The sequence below is a fragment of the Eleutherodactylus coqui genome, chromosome 4, assembly GCF_035609145.1.
Source record: "Eleutherodactylus coqui strain aEleCoq1 chromosome 4, aEleCoq1.hap1, whole genome shotgun sequence".
Classification (NCBI taxonomy): domain Eukaryota; kingdom Metazoa; phylum Chordata; class Amphibia; order Anura; family Eleutherodactylidae; genus Eleutherodactylus; species Eleutherodactylus coqui.
This window is the reverse complement of record NC_089840.1, coordinates 94,186,142-94,200,798: the sequence shown is the minus strand read 5'-3', so window position 1 is coordinate 94,200,798 and position 14,657 is coordinate 94,186,142. Positions and strand designations below refer to the sequence as shown.

Below are 14,657 nucleotides of genomic sequence, written 5' to 3'. Positions count from 1 at the left end.
CTCTCAGCGGGGAGGCTGCAGGAGATTTCTCTCCTCTCACTCCCCCGCCTCTCTCCATTGACATAACACAGCGGCCGTTCAGTTCTGAGTGGCTGCTATTAACACTGAAAGCTCATCGTTCGGCTCATCATCCATTGTTTATGCTGCATAAACGATGGACGATGAGCTGATCGATCAGTGTAAATGGCAGCCATTCAGTACTAAATGGCTGCTGTGTTATGTCAATGGAGAGGGGCAGGGGAGCGAGAAGAAAGAAATCTTCTAGCCGCTCTGTGAGTGAGCCAGCACTACTAGCTCCCGTGCAGGAGCACTAGAGCGAGGACACACAGGGACGAGTGTCAGGCATCGTTTGCTCGACATTCCTCCCATGTAAACCCAGCTTAAGAATCGATTTAAGTGAACTTATTCGCACAAGCAAAAACGCAATGCCTATCCAGCAAAAATGCAGCATGTCAGGTGCATGTTGCCCTCTGGTAGTGACTTGTACAGTAAGCCAGAATTAATCTTCCCCATCTCATGTAGTTAGTTTACTCTTATAAAACACCTACGGTATCATACTTACAGTATTTATTTTTAGGCTTCTATGTCATCAAAATTAATTTTTGGCCTTGGAATCCGTGGGAATAAAAACTTGATGATCCTAAAACAACGCAAAATCATAAAATATTATTTCTACTATTATGTCTCAGTAAAAAATAAGTAAGTTGGTTATTCAATTATTTTTTTGGAGTGTTTAACATCTTGTTCCCTGCACTAGTAATTGTATATATTTTACTTCCATCTTTCATTTGCCACTATTTCCTGTCACCATCTAGGGAAAGTCAGGGTTGTCCTCATCAGGGCAGTTGCCCCATTTATAGGCAGGAACTTTCCGTGTGGAGAGGTCAGGGTTAGTTTCCCTTTTTTTGTATTTCCTTATCATGAAGTAAGTGCATTTTGTGCTGTATGCATTTATGAGAATGTATATATTTACATCTGGATAAGGATGCTAAGGTTACGTCCTACACGGACATAAAATCAATACTAACTGAATTCATTTGCATCCTTAGCCACCCAGTGGCTGCTGCATGCAGAAATAATTTCATGGTTGTGTGGCTTCCGCTCTCCAGCAATGCTCTTCCGGCACCTGAATGAGCACTCTGGGCGGTATAGCTGCAACTATGGCTGTAATTATAGTCATGGACTTGAACACTATTTGCTATTATTTGTAATAGCTTTACATTTCTTCCAACATATTTGTAATCTATCGTTACAAATGAAACGTTACCTTTTGTACTGAATGTTTATCATGATCGTAAGCAAGATTATAAAACAGGAAAGCCCCAATAAGATAAACAGGATTATTATTTCAGTATTGTCAGGTTTTTGCGGGCCAGCTAGAATAAAAGGAGAAAATAGATGTTATAAAGTAAGAAGGAACATATATAAAGTCTACTGTCAAACTAGTCGGCATTATTGTTGTAATGACATGGTATGAATATGCGGATACTGTTAAATGGGATCTGTCCTGAAAATATGCTGAAAATTATCATCACAGAATTAACTAGAATACCAAACGGCACAGCATTTTGCCAAGAAATTGACAGATGACAGAGGAAGTAGAGTAAAAGCTCTAGGCTCATGGCTGTGCTTCTGTTGTGCTCCTCTCAGCTGTTATCCAAATGGCACAATGTTTTTTGTTCTATTTGGTAGTTTTTGAGACAGGAGTCCAATGGAAAAATTTAAGTTCGGTCTCACCTGTGTGAACATACCCTTTAAAAAACATCCCCTTTGCATGCACAAGAACTGTGTCAAGCAGTGAGTTAGCTACCATGTTTCCCTGAAAATAAGATACTGTCTTATATAACTTTTTTGCCCCAAAAGAGGTGCTAGGTCTTATTTTTGGGGGATGTCTTATTATATTTATCTAACAGGCTCAGTCCAGGTCCCTCCCGCTGCTCTCCAGATCTCCGACGTACTTCTTGCAGTCCTTATCCGCCCACAGAGGATCACTTCCTGATTACGGGATTTATCAATCCTGCCTCCAGGAAGTGATGGCTCTAATTGGTTCTCGAGCATTGCTCAGCCAATCAATGCAGCGTTCGATAAACCAATACAATGGCTGTGATCTGTTCATCGAGCACTGCATTGATTGGCTGAGCAGTGGTTGAAGAACCAATCAATGCAGTGCTCGATGAACCAATCACAGCCATTGCATTGGTTCATTGAGTGCTACACTGCTTGGCTGAACAGCGCTCAAAAGCTAATCAGAGCTGTGGCTTCCTGGAGGTAGGATTTATGAATCCCGTAACCAGGAAGTGATCTTCTGTAGGCAGCCGATAACTGCAGGAAGCACGTCGGAGCTCCAGAAAGCAGTGGATGGGACCTGGACTGAACCTACTTGGTAATGTATTCCTTTTTTTAATGGAAGGCACTTAGAGCTTATTTTCAGGGTAGGGCTTAAATTTCAAGCCTTCCCTAAAAATCAGGGTTGGGCTTATTTTTGGGAAAACGGGGTCCTACTTCCCCAGGCACCAATGAAGGCCACTGTCTAGCTGGAAGCTCCTGATGACATTCAGCCTTTATGTTACTTTCTGCACTGATCACACAAACCAGGCAGGACAGAGATTTCAAAAATTGTGCAGCTGTGAATTATTAGCAGGGTGGTTCTTTCTATAATCAGGGAATAGATGAACTGCAGCAACACTGATAAGGAGGGCACAGGTATGTTAATTACACATTCTGCATATATAGTGAACCTTTTTTTACTGTAAACTGAAGCTTGATGAGTGCACGTGGGGCTTTCTAAGGGGACCTGCCGATTGGTGCCCCCAGCACTCATCGCTGATTCTAAAAATGGCCCGGTAACCGACAGACAACAGGACAAATATGAGTAAACATATGAAAAAATTGTAATATCTAATTATCAAACTACATGCATGGAAGAAGTAAGTCACATGCAAAAGAAATCGACACCATATAGATTACTGTGCGGATTCTCGTTCAAATCAATAGGTCACGTAGCAGGAACAGATTTGTCATAAACTTGATTCAGAATCCACCTCAGATCCATGGCAAATTTCCACCATGTAAACATACCCTAAATGTCCACCCTGTTAGCTAAATTTTATAAAAGCGACTCTGATTTGTTACCCGTAATATCTATACAATATTGAATAGTCAATGGCAAGCATCACCATTATGCCTATACTTTAGATAAGTGACTGTGCTGAGGGACAGAGCTATTCTGATAAAACAATGACCCTCCAGTTTATAGTAAAGAATTTCACTATATATGCAGAATGTGTAATTAACATACCTGGTGCCTCCTTATCAGTGTTGCTGCAGTTCTCCATTCCCAGTCCTCTGGTCATGCCTGTAAATTGGCCTATAGATTCTGCGACTAGCGTATGCACAGTGTACTTTGGTAGTGTGAGACACTCAGTTTGCGCTGAGGGCAAGAGATCTGCAGGGGAAGATAGATGAACACACTGCTGACTTCATCAGTGCTAGTCCATCCAAGAGGCTGTGTTAAGCAGCTGTGTGAGTGGCTGTCTCATCATGTCCCTCACAGGTGTAATTAGCTCCCTTATTTGGTAGTTTGCTACCTGCATGTTTAGGGGATGCAGCTATCTGCCCTCCTCAGACAGTAAGTATATGGCCATTTTCTGTGATTGTTTTTATATTTCCCCCTCTGTGATGTATTTATAGTAGTATAGGGACCCACTACATGCAGGGAACCTTAACGCAGCTAATGAGCTGATGTATCTTTGCCAAAATCCAACTAATGACTTGCATTTATTATCTATTATTCACATGCAGCGTGGCTTAAAAACGCCGGGGGAGCCCAGGGTGGCAGTACTAATGTGGTTCACTTTTTGAGCTGCAGTGCAACCCGCCAAATTATTATGGCATCATTAAAAGGTTGCTGGTCTGCATAGTGGACTACATGTATCAGAAGGTCTGCCTCTTTGTATCTACTCTGTGTGGGAGTATACACCAAGCAGCTACTCCCTTCTATATGAAGAGGCTACATGAGTGGCTGTCTCATCGGTGTCCCTCACAGGTGTAATTAGCTCCCTCATTTGGTAGTTTGCTACCTGCATGTTGAGGGGATGCAGCTATCTACCCTCCTTAGTCAGTAAGTATATGGCCATTTTCTGTGATTGTTTTTATGTTTTTATATTTCCCCTTCTGTGACGTAGTGCTAGTCCATCCAAAGGCAGGAGAGGTGTCTTAGACTACCGGAGCATACTGAGTTCAAGCACTTGAGTATCTCCAGTAGTCCTGTTGAAATGAATGGAGCATTGGTGCTCATGCTCAATTGTCGTTTCATTCCTGTTAGTACCCTCCATTCTTGTGATCACTGGGCATCTCAGCAGTTAGACCCAAACTAATCGAGCTCCAGTATACTGCAGTACCCTTAGAGTTCAAGAATGTAGACTGAAGTTTTTTCATCTGCTCAGAATGGGTCAGAGGTCTACCAGAAGTCTGCAGTGAAGTCATCTGGTTGCTTATTTTGGCTTTAGACTGTTTGCATTTCCTAAAAGTGTGATGCTTTCAGCCACAATTTATAACTTTTCCAAACCAGTGAGGCCCTTACTTCTAATCTACACTGTACAGCACTATGGAAACCTATTTACAGTATGTCCATTGTACATTATAATCTTACCACATGATATCTCTTCACTCCATAGGCCCCAGTTGTTATTCATTCCACAAGAAGAGTCTCCTCTTGCTCTTACTCTGATCAAACACTTCTTCTCTAAGTTTGACATGGAATATGGATTTTTTACATCAGAAAGTAACTCCTACAATAGACAGATATATTACATAGTATGATAAACATACATGTCCGGTTACTCGAATGCATGCTAAGTTCTTTTTCAATATTCAGCTCCCTCAATAATGGCTGTTGGTCAGATATAAAGACATAGTGAGGGGGACTCATGACGGAATAGCATTGTGACCCTTCATTCTTATATTAGTAGGTTCTCAGCAGTTGTATTCACACCAATCAGGAAGTTATGGCATATGCTACCCTGTTTCCCCAAAAATAAGAGCTACCCTGAAAATAAGCTCTACCCTGATTTTTCGGGGAGGCTTGAAATATAAGCCCTACCCTAAAAATAAGCACTAGCTGCATTATATTAAAAAAAGGAAACGTACCTAGCAGGCCTGGTCTGGGTCCTCCTGCTGCTGTCCGTAGCTCCGCCGTGCATCTAGCAGTCCTCGTTCACCCACAGATGACTTCCTGGTTGCGGGATTCATAAATCTCACCTCCAGGAAGCGATGGCTCTGATTGGCTGAGCAGCGCTCAAGTACCAATCAATGCAGCGCTCAATGAACCGATGTGATGGCTGTGATTGCTTCATTAAGCACTGCATTGATTGGTTATTCAACTGCTGCTCAGCCAATCACAGCGATCGTGTTGTGGAAACAAGATTTATGAATTGGCTAATCAATGCCATGGCTCAGCACGGTGGAGCTCCGGAGAGCAGTGGGAGGGACCTGGACTGAACCTGCTAAGTATAATCGGACATCCCTTAAAAAAAAAAGACCTAGTGCCTCTTCTGGGGCAAAAAATTAATATAAGGCAGGGTCTTATTTTCAGGGAAACACGTTAGTAATTTGCCGTCACTATTTGTGATACAAATAATCATTTACGCTTGTCTCATCACTATCTTTTTTTGGAAACAAAAAAATTACCAATCATGTTGGGTCCATTAACTGACCCATCATTTTTATGAAACTCAAGTCTTCACTTAAGATCCATCAAACTCTGTTTTTCTTTTCTTATACTATTAGGATCAATAAGTGATAGATAAAAAACTACAAATGCAAACTGCTTAAATATATCATCAAGATTTCTACACAAAGATGTAGATCCGAGTATTTATAATTAGCTAGAATATACTTTTCTTTAGAATTGTTTTAGTAGCTATTAGTCACTCACTACCTCTTCCGTTCAGTGATAAAATGAGGGGAAGTGGTGGTCTAACAGTTGTTTTCTGAGGGCTTGCTCAAACAACTGATTTGACCCACAGTCGACCCATGTAAAAGTAGGGCCTGGCAGGGTACTGAGCAAGACACCCCTTATTAGTTGCTAATTGCTTCACTTCAGCTCACTGAATTGGAGCGACTAATGAAAGACTCTTCGCTAAGAGGGAATCATTCATCTATAAACAACTGTTAATGGAGGCGACCGGCTGGAAGAGATCTCTGGAGCACTCCACCTCCATTGACTGAACGACTATTGCTCATGTGTAAAAGCTTCAAAAGCACCCTAAGGACTCCTTCACATGGGAGTATGCGTAAACGCCCACGCTTCAACGCAATGTATTCGTACTATTAATGGGGTTGATTTGTGCCATCACCTGTGTCATATACTGTACTTTTTGCGCATGCAGGGTCTGTTCGTATGCGCTCAATCCCCCCCGTCGACCTGATTGAAAAAACTATTCAGCCTAATGAGGTCCAGATATGTTCTTTTCTGCAGTTTTGCACTGTTTTTCGCGCATCCCCTTGTGTATTGCGTGCTTCTATGGGGCCAATTAGTGTGAAAATGTGCACAAAATAGAGCAGGTTCTATTTTTTGTGTGCGCAAAAAAAGGACATAAATGAAACCATCGGAAGGGATTGGTTCTATTCTCTGCATATTGGGCATGCAAATTTTGAATGCGCATATATGCCCTTAGAAGGAGCCCTAGGATTGTAATAAGCTTTAGTGCAGTTTACTGTATGTAAGTGAGACAGGCTGCAGCAGCGGGTCGGTTCTCTCTTCCGGGACATTTGAAACTGGGAGCCTGAAGAGCTGTTACAGGGGGAGCAAAGAAGTAATAAGAAATTATATATATATATTTTTATTTTGTAACCCAACCAATAACTAAAATCCTCCACGGGGACACATGACTACTGTGAAGTCTGGCTGGTGAAAATAATACTACAAAGGAATGCTGGTACAAAGTTATCTCTGACGGCAAAACGGAAGGTCATTTTAGCAATGCTTTATTTTGTATGGTAAACATTTTGGAGTTGCTCAGAAGTGATACTCTAAATGTGGCGTTGATGTTGGTTTCAAAATGTCATTGAGGGTTTTTTGCAAAACAGCAGACGGAGGGAAAAGAGAACCCGAATGTTGGATGTTGCATAAACTCTCCCTCAGCTTTTAATACAAGTGAATCACTTCTATTTTCATTTCTGCATTGTGTTTCCCCCAACTTACAAGCACCTTTAGATACTTGAAAACCAAGAATGAGAGGAGAATTAAAATAGTTCCTTTCAGTTCCGGTGATACTGTTGTGACATCAATATAAAAGTAACATCATGTGAGTGTAAAAAGCCAATAACCTAATTTGAATGTTAAAGGGCCACTCCAGCGAAACACACTTTTCCAACTCTGCCCCCCTCACCTGATTACCTATCACACTCTGGAGGTCTTCCCTGCAATGTGGCTCCCTTATCAGCCACCATCTTCTTGCTGAAACATTTTGCTTTCCATTTCACATTTATCCCATGATGCATCAGCACAGCTCTAGCATTTCTTTCTTTATCATTATCACCTATAGTCTTCTAAATAAGCGGCAGACCACAAACATACAGCTAGGAGGGATGAGCTGTGATCTCCTCTATCATAGCTGTGTGACAGGAGCTGTGTGATCACAATTAGCAACTGTGACAGGAATGAGTGTGCCCCCCCCCCTGCAGCTAGATCATGTGTAATAGCATCATACAGACTATGAAATTGACTAGAAAAGGAACACATAATTTTAAGCAGACCTGAGCTGGTCAGAATTAAGATCACTTGACCATCCGGTGAAAGAGACAATAGAAGTTTTAGATATTGTTACCTTAGTTATTTCCCTCTAACTCTCTTATATATACTGGGAGATAATTACATAATGAATGGGGGTAGGGGGGTAAATCCCCTGAGTGGCCCTTTTGATGGGTATTTCAACGTTGATAACTGACGTTTCTATTTGCCCGAGTTGCTATTATATGCAGTCCTTTAAATAAATAGGCAGCATGTACATAGTTCTAAACATATATGGATGAGACAAATGTAACATATATTGATTGTATTCGGGTTAGTACACAAGAATGAGAAGATAGAAGATAAAGCATCACCAAGTATTAGAGGAAAGTCAGCAAAGAAATTTTATCCAGCCGTACTAGTTAGGTATGAAGGTTCTTTCATTGGTATGCAGAGGTGTATACGGTAGGGGGTGCAATAATAGGGATTGTACCTAGTGCCAGGTGTCCATATAAAATGACACCAGTACTATAAATGGAAAATGGTAGGTGCAGGGCATATTACTTGAGTAATTTTACACTGGGAATCAGATGTTATACCCCTGTTTGAGTTTTTACGTATTCTGGCCAACAGGCGGTATGATAGTAAGTAGTTGTGTACCCAGTTTGCCGGGTTAATTTGAATTGTCTTGAAAAGTAATAACCACTTTTCTAAGAAAGAAATATGTCCAAAGCAGTCATTAGTTCTTTTCTTGCACTCCTTTTGGCAGGGCATTATTCAATTATTCAGCTATTAGACAAAATGTAGGCACGAGAAACATAACTTATTAGTGTTTAATTTCCCATTCATGTTAACATTCATCAGCAGTGGAATTGTCCTCAGGATAGGTGATCAATGGTTTATCTGCTGCCGCTCGGGACCCTGGCCAATCAGATTATCAGGTGCTCGCGGTCAGTGCCGCAGTACACAGGGATCGGAGTGGAAGCTGCTGCTCTGACCACAGGTATAGTGGCTAGCTAAAAACACAATTAGGCTCTGAGATAACAATCTGGATAAGTTCAAACCAGTGTGCTCGTAAGGGTTCTTTCCCACGAGTGCATAAACGGTGAAGGCGTTTTTATGTTTTCACGCCTACTCTGTATAAGCGCCTGAATAGGCTTTTCTTCCGCGATCACGGCCAGCGTTTTCTCGTCCATTCACACGACCGCGAGTGTCATTTTTAGCGAAAAAATAGGCTGCACCCTGAAAAACCCTTGCTCTGCCAAAATCCTCCGGATGCCTTCCAGTGCCTATATAGAGGCACCTGTATGCTTTTTGCAGCATTGGACACTGCAAAAATTCCTCCCCCCTACTTTCTCTTTCCCGGCTCCCATAGGAGTCAATAGGACTCGCCGGCGTAAATTGGCCAAAACATAGTTCCAGAACTATGTTTTGGCTGAGCATATATACGCCGGCCACGTATATGTTCCATTTTTCACGCTGCCGGCATATTTACACACTGTATATTCGCCCGTGTGAACGGCTGCATTGGAAACCAATGCTTCACATAGGTACCATGTTTGCGCCCGGGCATGAAAATGCGACGTATATACGCTTGTGGTAATAAAACCTAAGACTGTGTTCAAAGGCATTTTTGCCGAAGGGGTAAGTAATGTAATAGTTTATTTATCCTATCTATCACAGATTAAATTGAGTCTTAGGACTAATGGGCCATTCATACTAAGGTCATTAATGCTCGTACAGAGAGTTGACACTGACAGACTTCACCGCTGGATTGTGGGCTTCTCGCTCAGGGAAGCGATAAGAACTTGTGAACGAATAGTGAGCAATTTTTTTTTGCATTTACACTGCTTGATTATCACTCAAATTAGTTTGTTTGAAGAAATTTTGAGCAATAATCGTCCCGTGTAAATGGCCCATAAGGACCCTTTTATATGGGTCAATAATCGTTCAGATTCCCTCGATCCAGTGAGAATCTGAACAATTATAGTTCAGTGTAAAAGTATACGCTGACTGAACAATTCTTCGTTCACTTAACTTTCATCATTCAGTTTCTGCATGTATAAAAAACTGAACAATTAGCCTATGTAAACAGGCAGTCGTTGATCTGTGATTAACTGCCTGTTTACTGTGAATGGAGGCAGGTGGACTGGAATGATCTCTCGCACGTTCCGCCTCTGTTCACTGAGTAATGATTGTTTCTGTGTAAAAGCACAGGAATGATTATCGCTGGGATGACTGTCAAACATCCTACATCCGACGGGTCATTCATTGTAAAAGGGCACTAATATATGTTTTACTGGAGTACAGGAGACTGGATGTCCAATTGATACATTTTTTTCTATTTAAACTGTGTCCACATCTCTTAACTATGAAAGTGGAGCTACTGAATAGTCACAGGAGGTGGTCGCTAAGCACTTCCAGAATGGCTTTATTGACGTCCTTCAAGCTGGGATGTCATCACAGGCCAGTTCCATTGGCATCGGTTTCATGCACAGAAGAAGCTGAGGCCAGTAGACACCTCACTTCACTGTGATTTGTGTTGGATGTTGCTGGAGCTGGCTTGTGATGATGTATCCCGGCCAAGAGGATGTCAATCATGTCGGAATGGGCATGTTGACCATTCACTGTGACCATTCAGTCACTTGGCTCCATCTCCATGACTACTTGGATAAATTCTCTTAACTAATGCAACTGCTATTAAATTTTAGTGGGACATGTTTAGAAAACTATCCTGCTGCATTATAATTTAGGCGTGGTGCTTTAGGATTCACAACTAAAGTCAGCTTCCCTTTAACATGGGAACGAGCCTGGAGTTTAGACACTCACTACAGTCTGTGTTTTCCTGCTGTTAGGTACTTTTATGCAAATCTTTACAACAAGATTCTGTGTGGCTGGGAAAAAATATTTTTAGGAAGTGTGTAGAAGTTGGCTCATAATGTCCAGCCCCCATAAAACCTAGTAAGATTGCATTTTCGAGAAAATTCCCACTGACATGAATAAGTATTCAACCTTGATGTGAATATTTTTAAAATAATAATGCTATTTGACATGGAAATATATAGTAATGGGGTACCCAAAAGAACCAGGAATCTTCTTTTCGTCATCAGGGCATTACTAGTACAGGTTTATGTTGCCAGGTGAATATCTGTGGAAGCCTTCTGAGGCGGTATACTACCCAACATTGTTGAGGGAGGTAGCGTCCGGCTGCAGTAATTTTTTTTTTTCTCAACAGTTTTTCGCCTATTTTGTGATGGCCAACTCATAAAATGAGTGAAATCAAAGGTAAAAACTATGCTAATTTGTTTCTTAGATGTGAGAGGGGTAGTGCACTCAGAATTTGTACCCCAGGGTCAAACAGTCAACCAAAGTATTTATCTGAACTTTTTGAAAAGGTTGCATCATAATGTATGGAGAAAACATTCCAATTTGTGGCAAACAGATGATTGGTTCTTCCATTATGACAACGCATCTGCCCATACAGAGCTGAGTGCTAACCGATTTTTGACAAAAAAACAGCATGACACCCTTTGCTTTGCCTTCTGATTTCACCCAATCTTGCTCCGTGCAACTTTTTAAAATCTCCCCAGGTTAAGGGCTAATGCCACGGACGGATATCGTGGCGGAAATCTGTGATGTTATACCGTAGCTATTAGGTTCTATCGAATCTAATAGCTCAATATTCACGCTGCGGAATTCCGCAGCGTGAAAGAAAGCGCGGCATGCTCTAATTGCCACAGGAAAACACGCAGCTAGCTTCCATTGTAGTCAATGGAAGCCATCCGTCACGCAATAATTCCACTGTGAGCACAGCGTAAGTATCGCGTCATTGCACGTCATCACCCATTGCCCACTGCCGGCGCGTCATGCACTGTACTGCGCATGCGCGCAGGCTCGTCAGACGGGACTCGCACGACGGATCCAGATAGATGAGTATGGGGTTCTTGGGGGACGCCGTGTCGGACTCCGCTGCAATATTCCACTGGTGGAGCCCGACACGGCCGTAGGCATGAGGCCTAAAAGAGACCTCAAATCAAGACGTTTTGCAGATGTTGGAGAGGTGAAACCAAAAACGCCACAAGTACTAAAAGGCATCGATAATGACAATCTGGAAAATGCTTCGAGCTGTGCCAAAAAAAAAGGTTTGAAGAAATGTATTGCTTCAAAAGGAGAGTTCTCTGAAAGAAATTGAAGTTTCAAAATGTAGAAATAGATTATTTTTAATAAATGAATTCCTGTTTCTTTTGGGTGCCCCCTCGTACAGTACATGCTGTATCTGCTATTAACACGTTACATTCAGTGTGATACCTGGTTCCTTTGCACTTGGTATTGAAAGCATGATTCAGGAATGTTGTACTGTGTATGGGGTCTTCTCCAGCTCAGTCTAAGATTTTCTTCAGTGTATGTCACTGTCAGGTTCATTGGTGGATTGAAAATTTCTTAAAAAATGAAATGTATATAGATTATACAGAATGACCACAGACAGGGTTATCCAATGTCATGTCAATATAGCTTAACTATTGTCAAATTAAAAGTTGTGGAACTTTTTAATATATTTTATGTTTCAATTATTCAATTGTATTGCATTTTGAAGGTCTGTACTTGTTGCTAGCAAATGGAAAAATGCTATTGTGATCCATGTTATTATAACCCATACAGACCTAATCAGGGACAGAACCAAGGTTGCAATCTGTGGGGATGAAAAACAGCAGCATGCAATGTGCAGCATAGCAAGTTTTGCTTTATTTTTGCCACTTTGTTGAACATGTAAACTGTGCTACCAACACAAGAAGGAAACTAAAGGGAAGCATAGAAGTACCTAATCACGCTGTCAAGGGTAGACTTTGCCTTTTCAGGCAGGGACAAGTGTATGCTATCAATATACAAGCACTAATAGTACCGCCATACAGTGATCACATAGTGATGATCTGTAGAGTATTATCATGCTGCAGACTATACAGTATAATACAGTACTAATAAAACACAGCAACAGGCAGAATACATAACAATGAAGGAGGATCTTTTACCTCTCCTCATATGTCTGCTTTAGTAAATACTTAGTAAAGTAAGTATTAGACAGGAAATAACAATTCTGGGCCACCTATTTGTGGAACTAGGAATTGTGCCAGTCTTCTGTTATTCCACCTGGAAATCTATAGTAACAGTCATAAATTCAGATCCCAGAATTAACTCAGATGCTCGACCAGATGGCAACATGAATACAGAATCCAGAGTCCCCAAAGAATTTTAGACCCCAGAAAGAGCCCCAAAATTAATTCTGATTCTGGACCAGAACCCAAAATTAATTCAGACCCCAAACTTGACCTCTTAGTTAATGTAGTATCCAGACCGGACCCCTAAATTATCGCAAAATCTAAAACAGACGCCTAAATAAAATTCATACTCCATACCAGACCCCTGTAGATACTTTCCATTCTCTCTCCAGGGCTCCTCTTCAGCTCGGAGGACTGACACACATGTCGCCCCAACGCTGGCAGTGTCAAAAATTAGTGCGATGGTTACCGAAGCTGAAGTGGAGCCCAGGAGTAAAGATAAGTATTATCGACACAGCGGTCTAGGGAGACTATTTCTGAGCCTGGACCGAATACTTCTCTCACCTGAGAGTTTTTACCCAGTATAGTCAAACCTAATCCCCTAATTGTTACTAATATGCCATTGATAGGTTAGTTTGAAGTGGGGGGTCTCAGGGAAGTAAAACCATCAGCAGGATCAAACTTCACAGGTTTTGTTTCTAGTCTGTTAACATGCAAACGTATAGACCTGTATGAAGGCTGCAGGCCGAAAACAATAGGAAGTCTAAGTAAAACTATTTGCAAAATTGCTTCACTTTTCATTTTAGGCACATTGGAACAATAACATAAATTAGTTATGAATCATGATGGTAGACATATCCTGGGTACTGATGTATCTTGTCTCCACTGGAACTGTGGGTGGAGACATGGCTTTGTCTGGTTGGAGTTAGAGGGAACGCCCACAGCTTGTAAGTGCCTACCTGGATGGAGGTAGAATAAGGTGCCTGACACATGGTGGGGAATGGGGAGACAGAGAGCTGCGCCGGCTTTTGGGGCACCGGGGAGACACAGAGCATGGCCGGCTTCTGGTCGGTGGCCGGACGGCATGACATATTGTATGAGAGTGACAGGGGGGGCATATTGCAGGGTTCCCAGTGCTGAGAGTCACAGCGGCGGAGGGAGAGTGACAGGGGGACATTGCAGAGAGTCCAGTGGTGATAATCACAGCGGTGGACGGGAGCGGCCATGCTAGCACACTGACAGCCGAGGGGGAAGCATATATTGGAATTCAGCCGCACTTAAGCACCGCTGGCGATTAGAGCCAACTCATTGGTTCTTCGGCACCACGTGGAAAGACATCATGCACGCAGATACAGTTACACAGCCGTGCATGAGGAGTTGTGCATGACTATCACGTGATCAGAGATGTCGGCATGTTGTACTGCTGCTGAGAGGAACGGACCTGCTGCATGTAGAAAATAATTGCTTACTCGTGCAGAGAGGAACGTTTCTGACATAAGCTGCCCCGTGCTGAGAGATGTTGGCGCGTTGTACATATATTTCCTGGATGCAGCAGCTACATTCCTCTTAGCACGAGTTAAACATGGCCACATGTCTGAGCACATGCACAAAAATAGCACATGCAGATCAATACAAGAGGCAGAAGAAAACTATATGTGACATAGGAGAGCCCGTAGACCGCTACTACAGAGCCTGTAGACCCCAACAGACAGAAGTGACATGAGAGAGCCCAAATACAGGCTACAAGACAGCCCACAAGAGAGGTCATAGAGCGCTACAACATAGCCCATACTCGTGCTGAGAGGAATGTAGCTGCTGCATATAGGAATGTTATGCTTACTCCTGCTGAGAGGAATGTATTTTTCCTAGAT

At 42.1% G+C, this 14,657-nt stretch overlaps 1 protein-coding gene across 2 annotated transcripts in view; it reads right to left on the bottom strand.

The window, feature by feature from the left end:
* Positions 1-14,657, bottom strand: part of LOC136624682 (interleukin-5 receptor subunit alpha-like) — a 32,412-nt gene that overhangs the window by 3,330 nt on the left and 14,425 nt on the right. For both annotated transcript variants that reach the window (XM_066598634.1, XM_066598633.1), the window contains 4 exons: positions 12,041-12,171; positions 4,652-4,790; positions 1,268-1,376; positions 563-640 (listed from right to left, as the gene is read on the bottom strand). In XM_066598634.1, coding sequence (XP_066454731.1) covers positions 574-640; positions 1,268-1,376; positions 4,652-4,790; positions 12,041-12,171 — 446 coding nt within the window. In that variant the 3' untranslated portion in view covers positions 563-573. The remainder of the gene's footprint in view (positions 1-562; positions 641-1,267; positions 1,377-4,651; positions 4,791-12,040; positions 12,172-14,657) is intronic.